We start from the raw sequence: 17,715 nt of genomic DNA on the forward strand, positions 1-17,715 counted from the left end.
ATTGAGAAGTCTCACTTGCTCCTTTGTCTGTATTCACCCTGCTTCTCCCCATTCCCCACCATCTTTTATCTTTTCAGTGATTTTTAAATGTAAATTCAAATAATTATGAATATAAATTGTCCTCTTTTTTTATACTATATTCTAAATATATACTTACCTGTTGTTTTCACTTAGCAACATATCAGGGGGAGTATTCCATATTAGTACATGAAGAATGGCCTTTTCCCCCCTTCCTTCTTTATAGCTCTGAGTATTCCATTTTGTGGACTTCCCAGAGTTGACTTAACCTGTTCCATACTGATGGATGCTTGGGTAGTTTCCTCATCTTTTGCTATGACAAACAATGTTGCCATTAACAATTTTCTACGTGGTAGGTTTGTAGTCCAAGTATATGTACATGTCCAAGTACATGGGTACAATACATTTCTGGAACTTAGACCGTCAGATCAGTTAGTAAATACTTACACAAGGAATAAGTACTTACGCAAGTTGTCCTTCAGAGAGGTTTTTACTATTTGCAAGGATATTATAATAAATCTTCTCGAGCTAAAATATTTCAGCAAAACTCGGGATTTTGTTAGTGATGAGAGGGGAGGAAAACACGTATTCCGAAAGTAGCAAAGTAGTGTGGCAGGGGAGGAAAGGGAACAAGTAACTTCTTCTGAAAAGTATAGGGATTTGCCTTTAGGTAAGACCTTTTTTATAATGATCAAAGGAAAGATGGAAGGAATGGGATATATGTGGCTATTTTGGCAGGTAGTTGAAGGAGCTCATACTTGATGATTTGTTCATTCACTTACTCCTTCATTCAACAAATAGTAGCTGAGGACTTGCTGTATGCCACATTTGTTTCGACAAGGGGAATTCTATCTGTGGAATGAGACAGGTGAAGTCCCCTAGTCTCCTGAAGCCTACCGCTCTATTGAAGGAGGTGGACTTCAGACAGGGTCATAAGCAAATGCATAAAGTGACTGCAGATTGTAATTCGGGCTCATCCACATGAAAGCAGGGAAGAGCAATAGGGCCTGAAGCAGAGATAATTCAGTATTTTAAACAGGATGATTCTAGCAGGCCTTCCAAGGAGGTGAGCTTTAAACAGAAGCTCAAATGACCTCTAGGAATGGTTTTAACAAAACACGTCCAGAAAGAAGTAATAACAAGTACAAAGGCCCTAAACTGGGAACTTGTCACAAGGTGAAATCTGTTAGCCTCCCCAGTCTGTTCCGTGGACCCAGCAGGGACTTCAGGTCAGTTCTTTAAAGATAAAACTCGAACTCTGTGAGATGTACAAAAGCCTTCCCAGTCAGAGCCTTCCTTACCTTCTTCAGCCTTGTCCTGTCTGCTCTTACCGTAAGCTCTCCTTGCCAGCCATAGTAAACACTTGCCTTCCGTGAGATGAGCCAACCCTTCCGGCACCTCGACTCAATCACAGAAGATGTCTTATCTTCTCAGCAGGCCCTCCCTCCTCCTTTCAATTTCACTTGGAGAATTTCTCCTCATGCTTCAGAATCCCTCCCTGACCCCCAGGGTGCCCCATCTGTGCAGTCTTCAAAGCTCTCAACACTAATTCCTGTCATTCACCACCCTCCTCTGAGTGGCCCACTGACCAGCCTCACGACACATGAGGTATCATGTCAAGGCCAGTCTCATCTGCTACATATGCACATAAGGTCCCACGCCGGCTTGCAGATAGGGGGTCTCAGTAAATATTTGTGGAATCAGTGCAAGAGTAAATGGAGACAGATGGAAGCTACACCTTGCACTGGCTTATTAGCCACGTCACCGTGAACTTTGAACCAGCTCTAGCACCCTCTGGACCTCAATTGCTTCATTTCAAAATGGGCATAATAATACCCACCTGTCAGGTGAAGTAATTAAGTCACATCATGTAAGAACAACCTTCACATGATTCGTGATACAAACGTAGAAAAATAGTTGGATCCTCACCCCTACATGGCTAGTCAGGACCTTGTAAAGGCAAATGACAGAAACCAAACTAAAATTGATTTTAGCAAAGGGGAAGCTATTAGCTCATGTAAGTAGGAAATTCAAGGTGGGGATGGATCCAGCTTCCAGACATGACTGGACTGAGTGCCTAACAGATGTCTGTAGGACTCTGTTAGGACTCTGTCTTCTCCACGTTTGGGTCTGTTTTCCTCTAGAATAGCTTCATCCTCAGTCAGTTTTCTCCAGTTATTAGTAGGAATAGGCACCAGGTTTTGATGTAGTTAGGTTAGTGGCCCCAATCAGAATGAGCTATGTCTTTACCGGGAGCCCCGGGAGGTCTGGGCCCACTCATTAACCTGACTTGGATCACGTGTTAATTCCTGCCCAATCTCTGCATCCTGAGTTCTTCCTTGGAATGAGCCCAACTTGGTCAGCTGAAATTATCCCCAAGGATGTTCACTGGAATTTTACCAGTTTGCTTCTAAGTACAAAAAAAAAGCAAGGACTCTAAAGAGAAAGAAAAGGAATAAGTCAAGTCCCAATAAAAATTCTAGATCAATTGCCTAGATATTATAACTGATATCCTGCAAACCTGAAGATTTAGATTGCATTTGATGTAACAGCTTAGCTTGAAGATACTACACCATTGAAATAAATTGTTCATTCCATTTTGAAGTGCTTTTTTTTTTTTTGTTTGGCAGTTTTATGGAGATATAATCCACATAACATAAAATTCACCCATTTAAAGTGTGCGATTCAGGCCTCTGGTACAATCACAGAGTTGTGCACAATCTATTTTAGGACATCTATTTAAAAGACTTTTAATGCACAGATTATAAAGACTTTCTTGCTGGTCTGTAAAAATGCAAGGTCTTCCTTTTGTCTCAACAGTACTTTGAACATGAGAATCTTCCTATAACAAAGCCATCTTCAAACCCTCACAAGTAATTCATATCCAATATACAATCTATAAACTTGTGGCCCATCGTGACCGTGATAACTGTCTGACAGCTTCTGATAGCTCCAGAATAATAGTCTTATACTGACTGACCCCAGCGTCTGTCACTAACAGAGGCCAATTCATGTGAAGTTTTCTTTTCTTTTTATTCCTTTTACATGTGTTGTTCAAAATGCGTGTTCTTGTCCCTTGCCCTCACTCTCCCTCTTTTTCTTTTGTTGGCATACAATTTTTCTCCCTTTATTTGCCTCCCATTCCTAAACTATGACAGTTTAGAATTTTTTATTAAGTTTTTCTATTTTATATCTTAAGTCTACCTATTCCCTAAATGACATTTTTATTTCTTCATTTATTCATGTAGGTTGACTATATCAAAGGAAAATTGTGGTATAATGAAAGATGTTTTGCTAACAGAGAACACTTTGAAGGTAAAATGAGACTTTTTTTCAACATGATGGCATATAAAGACTAAATAAAATAATATAAATAAAAATAGGATAAAGTAGAAAGGTAGGCTTGCTTTATATAAGTCAATGGCCTAAAACTGAGGGGAAAAATAAAATCTGAGACAACAGGCATGCTCCATTATAAGTGCAAGAAAACTGTATTTGCATATACTTAATTAATGACACATTTAGAAATATAGATACTGCTTGTAATTTCTGCACCTTTCTATTTTATAGTTGATTATGTTACTATCACCTTTGAAAGAAACAGGACTCTAAGTGAGGTATGGTATTAAATATTTTATTAGTTTTAACTTTTATTTTTTAAAGATTTTTACCTGAGAGAGAGAGAGCACAAGAAAGGGCGCACAATTGGGGCAGGGGTAGAGTGAGAGGGAGAAGCAGACTCCCCTGATGAGCGGGGAGCTGGACACACGGCTTGATCCCAGGACTGCTGGATCATGACCTGAGCCAAAGGCAGACACTAAACCAACTGAGCCACCCAGGCACCCCTGGTATTAAATATTTTAAAAGTTAAGAAATTTTATTTCTTGAATTGTTTCATGGATTATTATTCATCTAAAAGATGGCATTTCTTCAGGCTGAAAAACTTCATCCCTCTTTGCACACAGTTATGCCTCTACTTGGGTTTAATGGCAATTACCTAGTGATGTTAAATCTGGACCTACACTGTAGTTCTAGAAAACCAACGCATGCCAAGAAGAGATGCTTTGCAGTGTTTTCTGGACTCCTATCCCCAGAAGAGACATTGAAGAATTATCACTAGTATTTGTGGTCAGTCAGGACAACACAGTAGTTTGCTGGTTTGTTTGCTTAAGATTACACAGAATAGAACTTACATTTTTAAAATGGCGTTAACATTTCCTTTCTCTTTTTGTAGTCAAGCTCTTGTTTTTATGCCAAAGAACCATTTAATGAGTGGTTACCTTGCTTACCTCATATTTTGAAAGGAATGAAATCTTTACCTTCAACTGTGTTAACATTTCTTGTTGACCAAGAGCATAGTGCTGGGATCTACCTCTTCTCCAGCCAGGTGGGTCATTAGGTGATCACTCTTGATGATACAACAAGGAAAATTTATCTTAGCAAACATTGATTTCCAAGGTCTTTTTATTTGTGGCAGTACAAGTTGATAAAATTAGCTACAGCAAAATTATTTATCGTTAATATAGTTGAAGGCACTCTAGGGATTTCTTGCCTCTGATGGTCATTCAGTTTGATGGAAGTGGAAAATAGGGTGCTCTTTGCATAGTGACTCTTCTTTGCTTATTCTCCAGGAGCATATAAGCTGAGCTTGGTTTACATAAAGTTGAGGTTCCATAAGATAGTTTCAACGAACAAAAAAATGGAACAAGCCTTAGACTCATAATTTTAGGGGAGAAAAAAATAATTTTCCTCTACCCTCTTATGTTCAGTGATTGGGACCCTGCAAATTAAACTGATAAAAGACAGATTAACAGGAGAAGAGAAAATGATTTATGTGTGCAGTGTATGTACACGTAGATGAAAATCATTGAGGAGAAGCTTGAAAAGCTGGTTAAGATTTGGGGGCTATATATCATCTTAATAGTTTAAGGGGACAGGTGAGAAAGGCACTTAAGGGAAAACAAGTGAAAAGATAATGGATTAACAGGGGAACAAATAGGAGATAAGAAAGTTTGTGATGTTTGTTCATACAGTTATGAGTAGTTTTCCCATCTCCCTCAGGGTGATAAAACTCCCCAGGAGGAGTAATTTGGGGTAAGTTTTATTTGCATTCTCCCTCTGAGAGTATATCTGCTCTGAAGAATTAATGGTAGCCTTATTTTTTGTGAGTTCCTGCTTTTAGTTAGAGAAGGGAAGGCTTTTTTTTTCACATCTGTTGAATCTTAAGTGTCTCCAATTTATAATAATCTCTTTACCATAGTGGCATATCTTGGGTACATATTCTGACCCCCTACAACATTACAATCCAATAGAATTGGAATGTAGTCCAGGCATCCACATTTTTAAAGGATAGTTTGCCATCACAGTTATAAGCATGGGCATTGGAATTGGTTCTGTAATAAAACCTTCTCATGCCATATATTATAGAAGCTTAGACAAATTATTTAGTGTCCTGAACTTTATGTTCAACATCTGTAAAATGGACACATAAGGCAGGGGGAGACCGAACAAATACATACGGATGGTTGCTCATCCTTTCAGTTCTATGCTGTGTTAATGGATGTGTCCCTATCTTAATCAAAATCCAAGTAGCAGAAAACACAAAAGAATTGTAACATAGTCTAGTAATATTAATGGTAATATTCTTCCAATTTGCTCATGGTTTGCTTTTCTACTTCTAGAAAAGCACCACTGCTTCTGTTAGCATCCTGAGAAATAATAAACCAGGATTAAGACCAAAATTTCCACAATTCATATTTCCTTCATCATTCTCTTCTCCTGTTGGAATGGTATTCCATCCACGAAGCCATTTTCTGTATGCTTATGGTAATCAGGTGCGTACACACTAGATTTCATGCTCTAGTGTAGGTGTAAATCATTCCCTTATTCTATGCTGAGTTGTTGTACATCAGACAAAGAACAGAGTCCCTCTGATGATCGGGGAGGTTTAGAAAGCTCAATGAAGAGAGAATGAAGGACGAGGAATTAGTGACGTGGATAGAAACAAAATCTTCTGCAAAGTTTTGGTGAGCAGTAGAGCAGTGAAATGCAGTAATGGTAGCAGGAGAAAGGGAGGTTAAGAGAAGATTGAGAGACAGAAGGAATTAGGCTGTGCTGATGGGAATTATTCAGTAGAGAGAAAAACTGATGGTGCAGGTGAGAGAGAGAGAGAGCACGCGAGAGAGAGGAAGAATTCCTGGAGTGACATTTCTAAGTAGGTGAGAAGAGATGCCATCTATGAACTAGAAGACAGGTTGGTCTTAAGAGCTTCTATAGTAACAGGAAGAAGGGAGAGTTTTGGGGTTCCAAAGTTAATAAGTGGGTATATGTGGTAGTGGAAGGGTGTGGGAGTTTATCTTTTATTTTCTCAACAAAAATCAAAATTATTATCTGAAAATGAGGATGGAGGAGTGTCAGGGGTTTGGAAAAAGAGAACAGAGTGAGATAGTTGCCCAGGGGGATGGGAGAGTGTTGACTGAGGGAAGCAGGTATGATTGCTTATGCTTTATGCTTATGAAGTCCACGTGCGACCAATTCAGCATTATTGAATGTTGTTCTCCGTGTTCAGGTGTGGGGATCCATACATGTTGGAAAAGACAGAGTTGTGTTTAACCACAGTTGGAGTTTTACCAAGGAATTATTAAGGAGTAAAAGAGTGGACAGAAGGGAATGTAATAAGACAAAGCAAAAAATTAAGAAATCAAAGGGATAAATATTAAAAAGTTGTAAACAAACTATTTACTTGCAGAAAATATGATTGCCCATATAGAAAAAACAATACATACAAATTATTAAAAGAAGCGGAAAAGTTAAACAAGATGGAAGGGCAAGTCAATTTCATTTCTACACATGATCAACAAATTTGGAAGCATAATTTTTATGACACTGTGTACAAGAGCAAAAACAAAACAAAGCAAAATGACATACAAAAAACTATAAAGTGGAGCACCTGGGCTGGCTCAGTCAGTGGAGTACGCAACTCAATCTCAGGGTTGTGAGTTCAAGCCCCATGTTGGGGGTACAGATTACTTAAAAATAGTATCTTAAAAAAAAACTATACATAAGAATAAATCCAAGATTCTTGGGGCGCCTGGGTGGCTCAGTGGGTTAAAGCCTCTGCCTTTGGCTCAGGTCTGATCCCAGGGTCCTGGGATCGAGTCCCGCATCAGGCTCTCTACTCAGTGGGGAGCCTGCTTCCCTTCCTCTCTCTCTGCCTGCCTCTCTGACTACCTGTGATCTCTGTCAAATAAATAAATAAAATCTTTAAAAAAAAATCCAAGATTCTTAAGATCTCTGTGTAGAAAATTATAAACTTTATTGAAGGACATTTAAAACTTTTTAAAGACATGGATATAAACCTACTTGTGGATAGGAAAACTTGTCTTATGATTTCTTCCTCAAATTAATCTGTAGATCTAATACAACTTCAATCAAAATCTCCAGGCTTGTTGGAGAGTTTCAGTTAATTCTAAAGTGTATATGGTATATGTCAATTCTACCTCCACTTTTAAAAACTTCAAATAAAGCAAAAAAAGAGTATGACTGGAAAAGCAAAAGACCAAGAATAACCAAGACACTTACAAAGAAGAATAAGGATGAGGGATTTGCACTACCAGATATTCACACTTTTTAAAAAGTTGTAGTAATTATGATAATGTGGTTTGGACCCAGGAGCAGACAAATTGACCAGTGGAAGGAAACAGAAAGCCCATGAATAGCCCCATTGTCTCTAGAAGGTTGATGGAGGCCAAAAATTGTTTGACTCTTCCGTGGGAAAAATAAGAGATTGCTCAAAATAGGATGGGAAATATTGGTTACATATGGAAAATGTTGAAATACATATCCACAGTGCAAGTCCAACTCCGAATGCATTAATAATTTAAATATAAAAACTTTAAAAGGAAAATATAAGTGAATATTTTTCTGAAATCAGGGTAGGGAAAGCCTTTTAAAACAAGACCAAAAAAAAAAAAAATAGCATCACTTTCATTAAAAAGAATTCTGGGTCTGCAAGATGGCAGATTAAGAAGCTTTCGGCCCTGTTCTCCCACAGACGCTGAATCAGCAACAGTATACAGGTCGGATTACCTTTGCAAGAACTCTAGAGACCAGTTCATTAGCTACAGCACCCAGACCAACACAAAACCAAAAAGGGATTCTAACAAAAGGGTCAGGAAAATTAACCCATCTGCACCCCACTTCCAGCCAGCCTAGTGTGGCACAACCAGGAGGAATCCTCCTGCTCAAGGGATCCTCCCTTGGGATAGAAACAAAAGAGTGAACTTTGCATGCAACATTCTGGCTTGTCTGAGGGCTCCTCCAGGGACTGGTTTCTGTTTTGCTTAACCCAGAGCACTGACAGGGTTTGTTTGGAAACAACCAAAACAAGGAGAGTAATGTTGACAAGCTGGTAGAGCAGGAACCTTGAGACCTTCCCTTTCCTCCAGAGACACCAGTTTCACAAAATGCAGACCAGAATACCTGTACAAGAACTCTGGAATCCACTCGAGAAGCTAGAGCTCAAGCCAGAGAGATTCCAACAAAAGGGGTGGGAGAACTTGCGGCATTTTCCATGTCCGTCCACACGTCTCCTCCTATCTGACTTAATGCTGCACAACTCGGAGGAAACACTCTCCCACGAGGAATCCTCCCAAAAGGATAGAAACAAACTAATTAACTGTGTGTCCAACATTCTGGCTGGACGGGGGAAATCTGTGTCATCTGACTCAGAGCACTGATGGAACTGGCAGCCTTGTTGAGAAACTGTTGAAAACAGTTAGGATCACTGTACCACGTTACAGCTGCAGTTCTACAGCCACATACCAGAGGCAGCAAAAGCTTACGGGCGTCTGGAAGAGGAGGGATCAACAGCTCAAGCAATTTGAGACAATGAAAAACACAGCCCAAGCCAGAGAAAACACATCCTTAGAAGAGATTTCAGAAGTCCTAGAGCCTCTAGCTGGTCTGATCGGTAAGAGTCTGCGTGAGGCCAGTCCGTAAACACTGGGAGAAGTGGTTTTGTGATGAAATGCCCACATTTCAAAATAATAGCATGACAAGGCATGCCAAAGAAACAGGGACACATGGCCCAATCAAAGGAACAGAATAAATCCCTAGAGAATGACCTTAAAGAAATGCAGAGCTTTGAGCTGCCCGACAGAGAATTTTAAACAACTGTCATGAAGATGCTCGGTGAGCTAGAAGAGAACAGATAGACAACTAGAAGAAATCAAGGAAACAATGAACTAATGGAGAGTATCAAAAATAGAAACTATAAAAAGGCCAAGCAGAAGTTCTGGAGCTGAAATTTGGATGACTGAACCGATACACTCACTAGAGGAGTTGAATGAACAGCAGACTTGATCGAGCAGAAGAATCGGCAAACTTTGCAGAGAGGCCGTTTGAAATCGAATCAGAGAACTAAAAGCAAAAAGAGTGAAGAAAAGTGAAGAGAGCCTCGGGGATGTGTAGGGACTATCAGACATATCCAGGCAATATGGGAGTTACAGAAGGAGAAGAGAGACAAGGGGGGCAGAGTGAGCTTATTAAAAGAAATGATGGCTGGAATTTCCCAAATCTGAGGAAAGAAATAGGCATACAAACTAAAGAAGCTTAAAGAATTCCAATCACAATAAATCCAAAAAGACTAACACTGAGACACATAATCAAAATGTCAAAAGTCAAAGACCAAAAAAAAAAAAAAAAAGTCAAAGACAAAGAATCTTAAAAGCAATGAGAGAAAAGTGACTCACTACATACAAGGGAGCTTCCACAAGACTATCACTGGATTGCTCAGCAGAACCACTGCAAGCCAAAAGAGAGTGGGATAATATATTCAAAATGTTGAAAGAAAAAAAACTGTCCATCAAGAATACATTCGGCCGACTGTTGTTCAAAATTGAAGGAGAAATTAAGATTTTTCCCAGATAAACTAAAACTAAGGGAGTTCACTACAACTAGACTTGTTCTGGGAGTGGGGAAAAAAAAAGCTGAAGAGAGTCCTTCAAGTGAAAAATAAAGGATACCAGACAGCAACATGAAGTCACATGAAAATAAAAACTTTTCCTATAACATAAATACATGAACAAATTTAGTAACTTGTATTAATGTAACTTTGGTGCATAAATTCACTTTTAATTCTTGTATAGAAATTAAATAAGGGGCGCCTGGGTGGCTCAATGGGTTAGGCCTCTGCCTTTGGCTCAGGTCATGATCCCAGCGTCCTGGGATAGAGGCCCACATCGGGCTCTCTGCTCGCGAAGGAGCCTACTTACCCCTTTTTCTCTGCCTGCCTCTCTGGCTACTTGTGATCTCTCTCTCTGTCAAGTAAATAAATAAAATCTTAAAAAAAAATAAGAAATTAAAAAAGAAAATAACTTAAAAACTATAAATCTATGCTGATGAGTATATAATATAAAAAGATATAATTTGTAACATCAGGAACACAAAATGGGGAGGTAGAGCTGTGTAAGGATATTTTACATGCAATAAAGCTGAGTTGTTATCAGATGTAAAAGAATTTTACGACTTTAAGATATTTATAACATTGCAATGGTTACTACAAAGACAATATATATATAGGAATACGCACAAGAAAATAAGAAGGGAGTCAAAGAATATCACTACAAATGATAGCAATGAAATGCTAAGGAAAGCAGTAAGAGAGGAAAGGAGGAGGGACAGAAGCCTACAAGACCCAAAAAACCAATAAACAAAATGGCAACAGCAAGTCCTCCCATATCATAATTACTTTAGATGTATATGGGTTAAAGTACCCAATCAAAAGACAAAAATAAGCTGAGTGCATAAAAACAAAAAACAACAAAACTCAGGATGCAAACATGTGCTGTCTATAAGAAATTCACTTTAGCTAATATACACATAAGCACACAAATAGGCTGAAAGTGAAAGTATTGAAAAAAAAATTCCATGGAAATGGCAACCAAAAGAGAACAGGGCTGGCTGTGTAAATATACAGAATAAACTGTAAGTCACCAAGAGTTAGACAAAGAAGGTCATTATATAATAATAAAAAGTCAATTCACCAAGAATATATACTAATTAAAAATATTCATGAGCTCCTAATATATGAAGCAAAATTTAAAAGAATTGAAGGGAGAAACAGCAACATAACTGTTGGACCATTCAATACCCTACTTTCAATAATGGATAGAGAAACCAGACAGAAGATAAATAAGGACACAGAAGATATGAACCACACTGTTGGCCAATTAGACCTAACAGACATAACCCCGTGACTCCACTTAACAACAGTGGAGTATAAATGCTTCTCAAATACACAGAGGATTCTTTCGGACAGAACATAAGCAAGGCCACAAAACAAGTCTCAACACATTTAAAGTGACTAAAATTATACAAAATGTCTTTTCTAATCGCAATGGAACAAAACTAGAAATCAATAGCAGAAAGAAAATTGGAAAATCCACGAGTATAAGGAAATAAATCAATGTATTCTTTTTTTTTTAAGAGTTTATTTATTTAACAGACAGAGATCACAAGTAGGCAGAGAGGCAGGCAGAGAGAGGGGGGAAGCAGGCTCCCCACTGAGCAAAGAGCCCGATGCAGGGCTTGATCCCAGGACCCTGAGATCATGACCCGAGCCGAAGGCAGAGGCTCTAACCCACTGAGCCACCCAGGCGCCCCAAATCAATGTATTCTTAAACAACCACTGAGTCAAAAGGGAAACTAGAAAATATCTCAAGAAAAATAAAATGAAAACAAAGCACACCAAATTTATGGGATGCAGTAATAGTAATATCAATAGAGAAGTTTATAGCTTTAAACACATACGTTAATAAGGAAGAAAAAAATCTCAAATCAACAACTTAAATTTACAATTTAGGGAACCATAAAAAGAAGAACAAATCAAATCCAAAGTTAGCAGATGGAAGGAAATAATAAAGAATAGAGTGGAGATAAATGCAATGGAGAATACAAAAATAATAGAAAAAAAATCAACAAAATTAAGAGCTGATTCTTTGAAAATTCAACAAAATTGATAAACCTTTAGCTATAATCACTAAGAAAAAAAAAAGAGAAGAGTGAACTAAAACAAAAAAATAAAGAGAAAACATTATAACTGATACCACAGAAATAAGGATTATGAGATTATGAAAAATAATATGCTAGCATATTGGATAACCTAGAAGAAATGGATAATTTCCTACAAACCCATAACCTACCAATAGTAAGTCATGAAGAAATAGAAAATCTGAACAGATCAAAAACTACTTACAAGATTAAATCAGTAATCAAATACCTCCCAACAAAGGAAAGCAGGATCAGATGGCTTTGTCGATTGAATTGTTCCAAATACTTAAAGAAGTAACATTGGTCCTCCTCAAACTCTTACCAAAAAACAGATGAAGAAGGAATATTTCCAAGGTTATTCCCCGAGGCCAATATTACCCTAATACCAAAGTTAAGAATACTACAAGAAAAGAAAGCTAGAAATCAATATCCCTGAAGAACATGCATGCAAAAATTTTCAACAAAATACTAGCAAACTGAATGAAAGAGTGCATTAAAAAGGATTTTATACACATGACCAAGTAAGATTTAATTCTGGAATGCAAAGGATGGTTCAACATATGAAAATTAGTAACATTAGTAAATGTAATATACTACATTAACAGAAGGATGATGAAAACCCACGCAGTCATCCCAACATGAGATGCTGAAGAGGAAATGGACCAATCAGATCTGCTGATGGGAGAGTGAATTACTACAAACTATTTTGGAAAGCAATTTGGCGTTATGATCCTGTAAATTACAATGATTGCCTATGCTATGACTCACTAGTTTCACTTTTTTTTTGGCAAGGGAAACATATATTTGAGGAAACATGTTAAAGTTTTCATTATGGCACTGTGAGTAATAGCATTAAATAACTGAAAATAATCCAGATGACCAGGAGTAGGAGAATGAATAAATAAATTGCAGTTGATTATAAAAGCAAATTAACCGAGCTATGTGCAACATGTATGAATATAAATAACGTTGAGAGGAGGAAATGTAAGTTTTAGAAGACAATATATAGATGGTGTCTTCTTATAAAGAGCAAAAAGTGTAAATTCAAGCAATGTATTTCTTAAACATGCATACATATATATTGCTAAAATTAAAACAAAACAGAACCAAGGGAATGAAAACGCAAATTTCGTCTCAGAAATATGGGACACCTCTGAGGGAAGATTCAGGATAATAGGATTGGAGAGAAAGAAGAAAATGCAAAGTACTAGCAGCATGCTAATTCTTGGGTTAGAATGTCAGTTCCCAGTTGTTCGTTATATTATGAACTAAAAAAATAAAAGTAAGCTGTACATGGATCAATAATTTAAAATTGAAAAAAAACACAATGAGATGTCATTGTTTTCATTCAGATAATTAGTAAAAATTAAAAGTAAATTTTTATAGTATTTGTGAGATTTGGGAATACACTGCTAGTGGGCATATAATTCATTTTCAATTTCAGGGAAATTGAAAAGCATTTTAGAATTTCTGTTAAAATTATACAAATACGCGTACGCTCTGACTCAGCAACTCAATTTTTCAGTATCTGCTCTAGAGATACACTTTAACACTAGTACAGAGAGACAGGAGAATGGATGCTCCTTGCAGCATGGTCTGTAACAGTGAACATTTTGATACAATGTAAAAGTGTCCGTTAGTAGGAAAACAGTATCTCCAGTAGGGTATATTCATAATATTGGAAACTATGCAGCAGTGTAGAAGAATGTGAAGATCCACGTGAGCTAATATAAAATGATCTGAGACATTTTTGCCAAGTGCAAATGTAACTTATAGAACAATAGGTACAGTATAATGACATTTTGAATGTATTGTTCAAAGTACCTTTCCCTCACCCACCCACCCACCCAAGGCCACTAGTAACATTTACAGGAGCCAGAGCCAGAGTAAAATTGGGAGGTTCCCGTATCTTGTGTCTAGGAATATGGATTGTGCTCTGACAGGATGAGCACTAATTTCTGAGTGATAGAAGACTTCATGTGTTGCTCAGTACATTTTCTCTGTAATATGCATGCCCCAAACGTGCGGTCCAGCGCAAGGTTAAAGCTAGTCTAGAGTGCTAGGGTGGCAACCAGAGAGAGAATGACATAGTTATAGAAAAAAAATGTGTGTGTAATATATATGTGTGTGTATATGTGTAGAATTTTGAAATATAAAAGAGTGGTTACCTCTGGGAAGGGACAGAGGAGACCACAGTTCTATAACATAAGGTTTTTTTAAAAAGGACAATTTTTGGATGGTGGTCAAAGAGACTGCATCTATAATGTTTGAATTTAAGAAAAGCCTGTTTTCAGGTATAACTTCTCACTAAAATTAATTTTTAAAAACAACTTTAAAAAACTGAAATCTTCATCTGAATAAGACGTAGGCCATTAAAAGAGGTACCAAGCAAGCAGAATTCATCCAATACAGGATCCGATTTCTCTTCAAGCAACTCTTAACTGAAAGATGAGGGAACAGAGAAACTTACAGGGTGGAGTATATTTGAAGATTTCCAAAGGTCCCAGGACACACTCTTGTAAATGTCAGTGGGCTCTCGCACACAACAGTTGTTCACATACATCTTTGCCAGATGCCTGGAACCTAATGTCTTATGTCAATGTGAGGTAAGCTCTCTCCTTCCTATCCAGGTACACCCAACACTTCATCCTTTTATGATCCTCCCCACTTGGGAGATGATGGGATAATTTCATTCTTTTATACAGTTACCGTGCACACTGTGTTGACCTGAGACTCTGGCACATACATCGTCAATCAAACCCTAGGAAAGAACTGGGTGGGAAGTCTGTATGTGTGTCTGCAAGTGATGGGTGTGGGAGTGTGGGAAAGACCACGCTGTAGGAATTTTCTTATGTCACAAGCTCAGGCTGATAGGTTAATGCTGACTGTGAGACGGCATCTGCTTCAATGAGGTGTCATCTTTTTATTCCCTTAGGTGTGGCTTTCGATCGACGGCGGCAACACTTTTGAATTATTAGCTGATTTTTATGACGATATCATAAAGAATACTTACCATAGTTTTTATACTTCAGATATTACTTTTGTTTCCCAAAGTGGAAATGTTTACTTGACCAAGGCAGGTGAGAAATTCAGTTTTACTGGTGTAGGAACTACATATGGGCCAGGGATTAGAACATATATGAAAAAAGTCTGCCATACTAATCGACTAATCTTAAAGTCTCAAACCAATCAGAGGTGACAGATTTTTAAAAATTACTTTCATTGGGGTCAAATACACATAACATGAAGTTGACCATCTTATTCATTTGTAGATATACAAGTTTGGGGGTATGAAATACATTCAAAATTTCTGCAGCCGTCAGCACCATCCATCTCCAGAACTCTTTCTATCTTGTAAAACTGAAACTCTATGTCCCTTAAAAAATAAATCCTCATGGGGCTCCTGGGTGGCACAGCCAGTTGGGTGACTGACTCTTGGTTTAGGCTCAGGTCATGATCTCAGGGTTGTGAGACTGAGTCCCCTGTCAGGCTCCACACTTAGCACAGTGTCTGCTTAAGAGTCTCTTCTCCCTTCACCCCCATCCCCCACATGCTCTCACTTCCATGTGTGCTCTCTCTCAAATAAATAAATCTTCAAAAATAAAAATAAAAAAATAAATCTTCATTTTCCCCCTTTCCACAGCCCCAGTAACCACCACTCTACTTTCTGTCTCTTGACTACTCTAGGTACCTCATATAAGTGGAATCATACAGTATTTGTCTTTTTTGTGACTGGGCTATTTCACTTAGCAGAATGTCCTCAAGGTTCATCCATGTTGTTGCGTGTATCAGAATTTCCTTCATTTGGAAGGCTAAATAATATTCCATTGTGTATATATGACATTTTGCTTATCTTTTCATCCAATAAGTGACATTTGTGTCACTTTCATGTTTTAGTTATTTTGACATTTTATTTATTTATTTTTATTAACATGTAATGTATAATTTGTTTCAGGGGTACAGGTCTGTGATTCATCAGTCTTACACAATTCACAACACTCATCATAGCACATACCCTCCCCAATGTCCATCATCCAGCCACCCCATCCCTCCTACCCTCCTCCACTCCAGCAACCCTCAGTTTGTTTCCTAAGATTAAGAGTCTCTTTTGGTTTGTCTCCCTCTCTGGTTTCATCTTGTTTCATTTTTCCCTCCCTTCCCCTATGATCCTCTGTCTTTTTTCTCAAATTCCTCATATCAGTGATCAGTGAGATCATATGATGACTGTCCTTCTCTGACTTATTTCGCTTAGCATAATACCCTCTAGTTCCATCCACATCATTGCAAATGGCAAGATTTCTCCTTTTTTGATGGCTGCATAATACTCCAGTGTGTGTGTGTGTGTGTGTGTGTGTGTGTGTGTGTGTGTGTATCACATCTTCTTTATTCATTCATCTGTTAATGGATCTAGGCTCTTTCCGTAGTTTGGCTATTGTGGACATTGCTGTTGTTGTAGTTATTTTGAATAGCAGTGCTATTAACATAGGTGTATAAATATCCCTTTGAAATCCTGCTTTCAGTTCTTTGGGGTATACACCCAGAAGTGGAATTGCTGCTTCATATGGTAATTCTGTTTTGAATTTTTTAGACCTTAGAATTCTCTTTTCCACAGTAGATGTACTATTTTACATTCCCATTGCCAGTATAAAAGAGTTCTAATTTCTCTGCATCCTTGCCAATACTTGTTATTTTCAGTTTTGTTTTTGTTTTTGTTTTGATAATGTTGATCCTAGTGTGTGTAAAGTAGTGTCTCTTTGTTTTGATTTGCATTTTCCTAATGATTGAGCACCTTTTCTTATGTTTATTGGCCATTTGTATATCTTCTTAACAGAAATTTCTATTCAAGTCCTTTGCCAATTTATTAATGATTGCTTTTTTTTTTTGTCGCTGAGTTATAGAATTTCTCTGTATATTCTGGATATTAATCCCTTTTCAAACTTCTGCAAATATTTTCCCCCTTCTTTGGGTTGCCTTAAATCTACTTGGTTAAGTTAATTCCTATGTATTTTTTTGGATGACATTATAAATGGAATTGTTTTCCTAATTTCCTTTCCTGATTATTCATTGTCAATGTAATATAACTGATTTTTGCATATTGGTTTTATATTGTGCTACTTTGCTGAATTCATTTATTCTAATAATTTTTTTTTGTAGAATCATTAGGGTTTCTACATATAGGATCATATCATTGTGAAGAGAGAGAATTTTACTTCTTCCTTTGTGATTTGGATGGCTTTTTTTTTTCCTTGCCTAATTGCTCTGGCTAGAATTTCCAATACTATGTTGAGTAGAAGTGGTAAAAGCAGACATTCTTGCCTCATTCTTGATCTTAGAGGAAAAGCTTTCAGTCTTTCAGCATTGAGTTTAATGTTCACTATGGATTTCTCATATATGGCTTTTATTATGTTGACAAAATCTCCTTTTATTCCTGGTCTGTTATGTGTTTTTTTCATGAATAGATCAGAACTCAGATCCCCAATATTTAGAGGACAGGGTCCTTTTTGCCCACCCTGTCTCCTGTAAACTGCCCCAGGAGTAAGTGCACAGCTCTGCCAGATGCGCCTAGTGGGAGATGGGTAGCTACTGCTAAGGGCTGAAATTACCACCAATCCAATCCTTCCCCTGCAAGTTGCAAGCCTTTGCAAA

General features: G+C 37.7%; 1 protein-coding gene across 1 annotated transcript in view; it reads left to right on the forward strand.

The window, feature by feature from the left end:
- The window catches only part of LOC111148698 (cation channel sperm associated auxiliary subunit beta), a 120,758-nt gene that overhangs the window by 34,102 nt on the left and 68,941 nt on the right, over window positions 1-17,715 (forward strand). The window contains 5 exon segments of the mRNA XM_022505492.1: window positions 3,267-3,333; window positions 3,589-3,635; window positions 4,253-4,417; window positions 5,700-5,852; window positions 15,005-15,149. Of these exon segments, the coding sequence (XP_022361200.1) occupies window positions 3,267-3,333; window positions 3,589-3,635; window positions 4,253-4,417; window positions 5,700-5,852; window positions 15,005-15,149 (577 nt within the window).

The sequence above is a fragment of the Enhydra lutris genome, unplaced genomic scaffold, assembly GCF_002288905.1.
Source record: "Enhydra lutris kenyoni isolate GAN:26980312 unplaced genomic scaffold, ASM228890v2 scaffoldscaffold20, whole genome shotgun sequence".
NCBI lineage: Eukaryota > Metazoa > Chordata > Mammalia > Carnivora > Mustelidae > Enhydra > Enhydra lutris.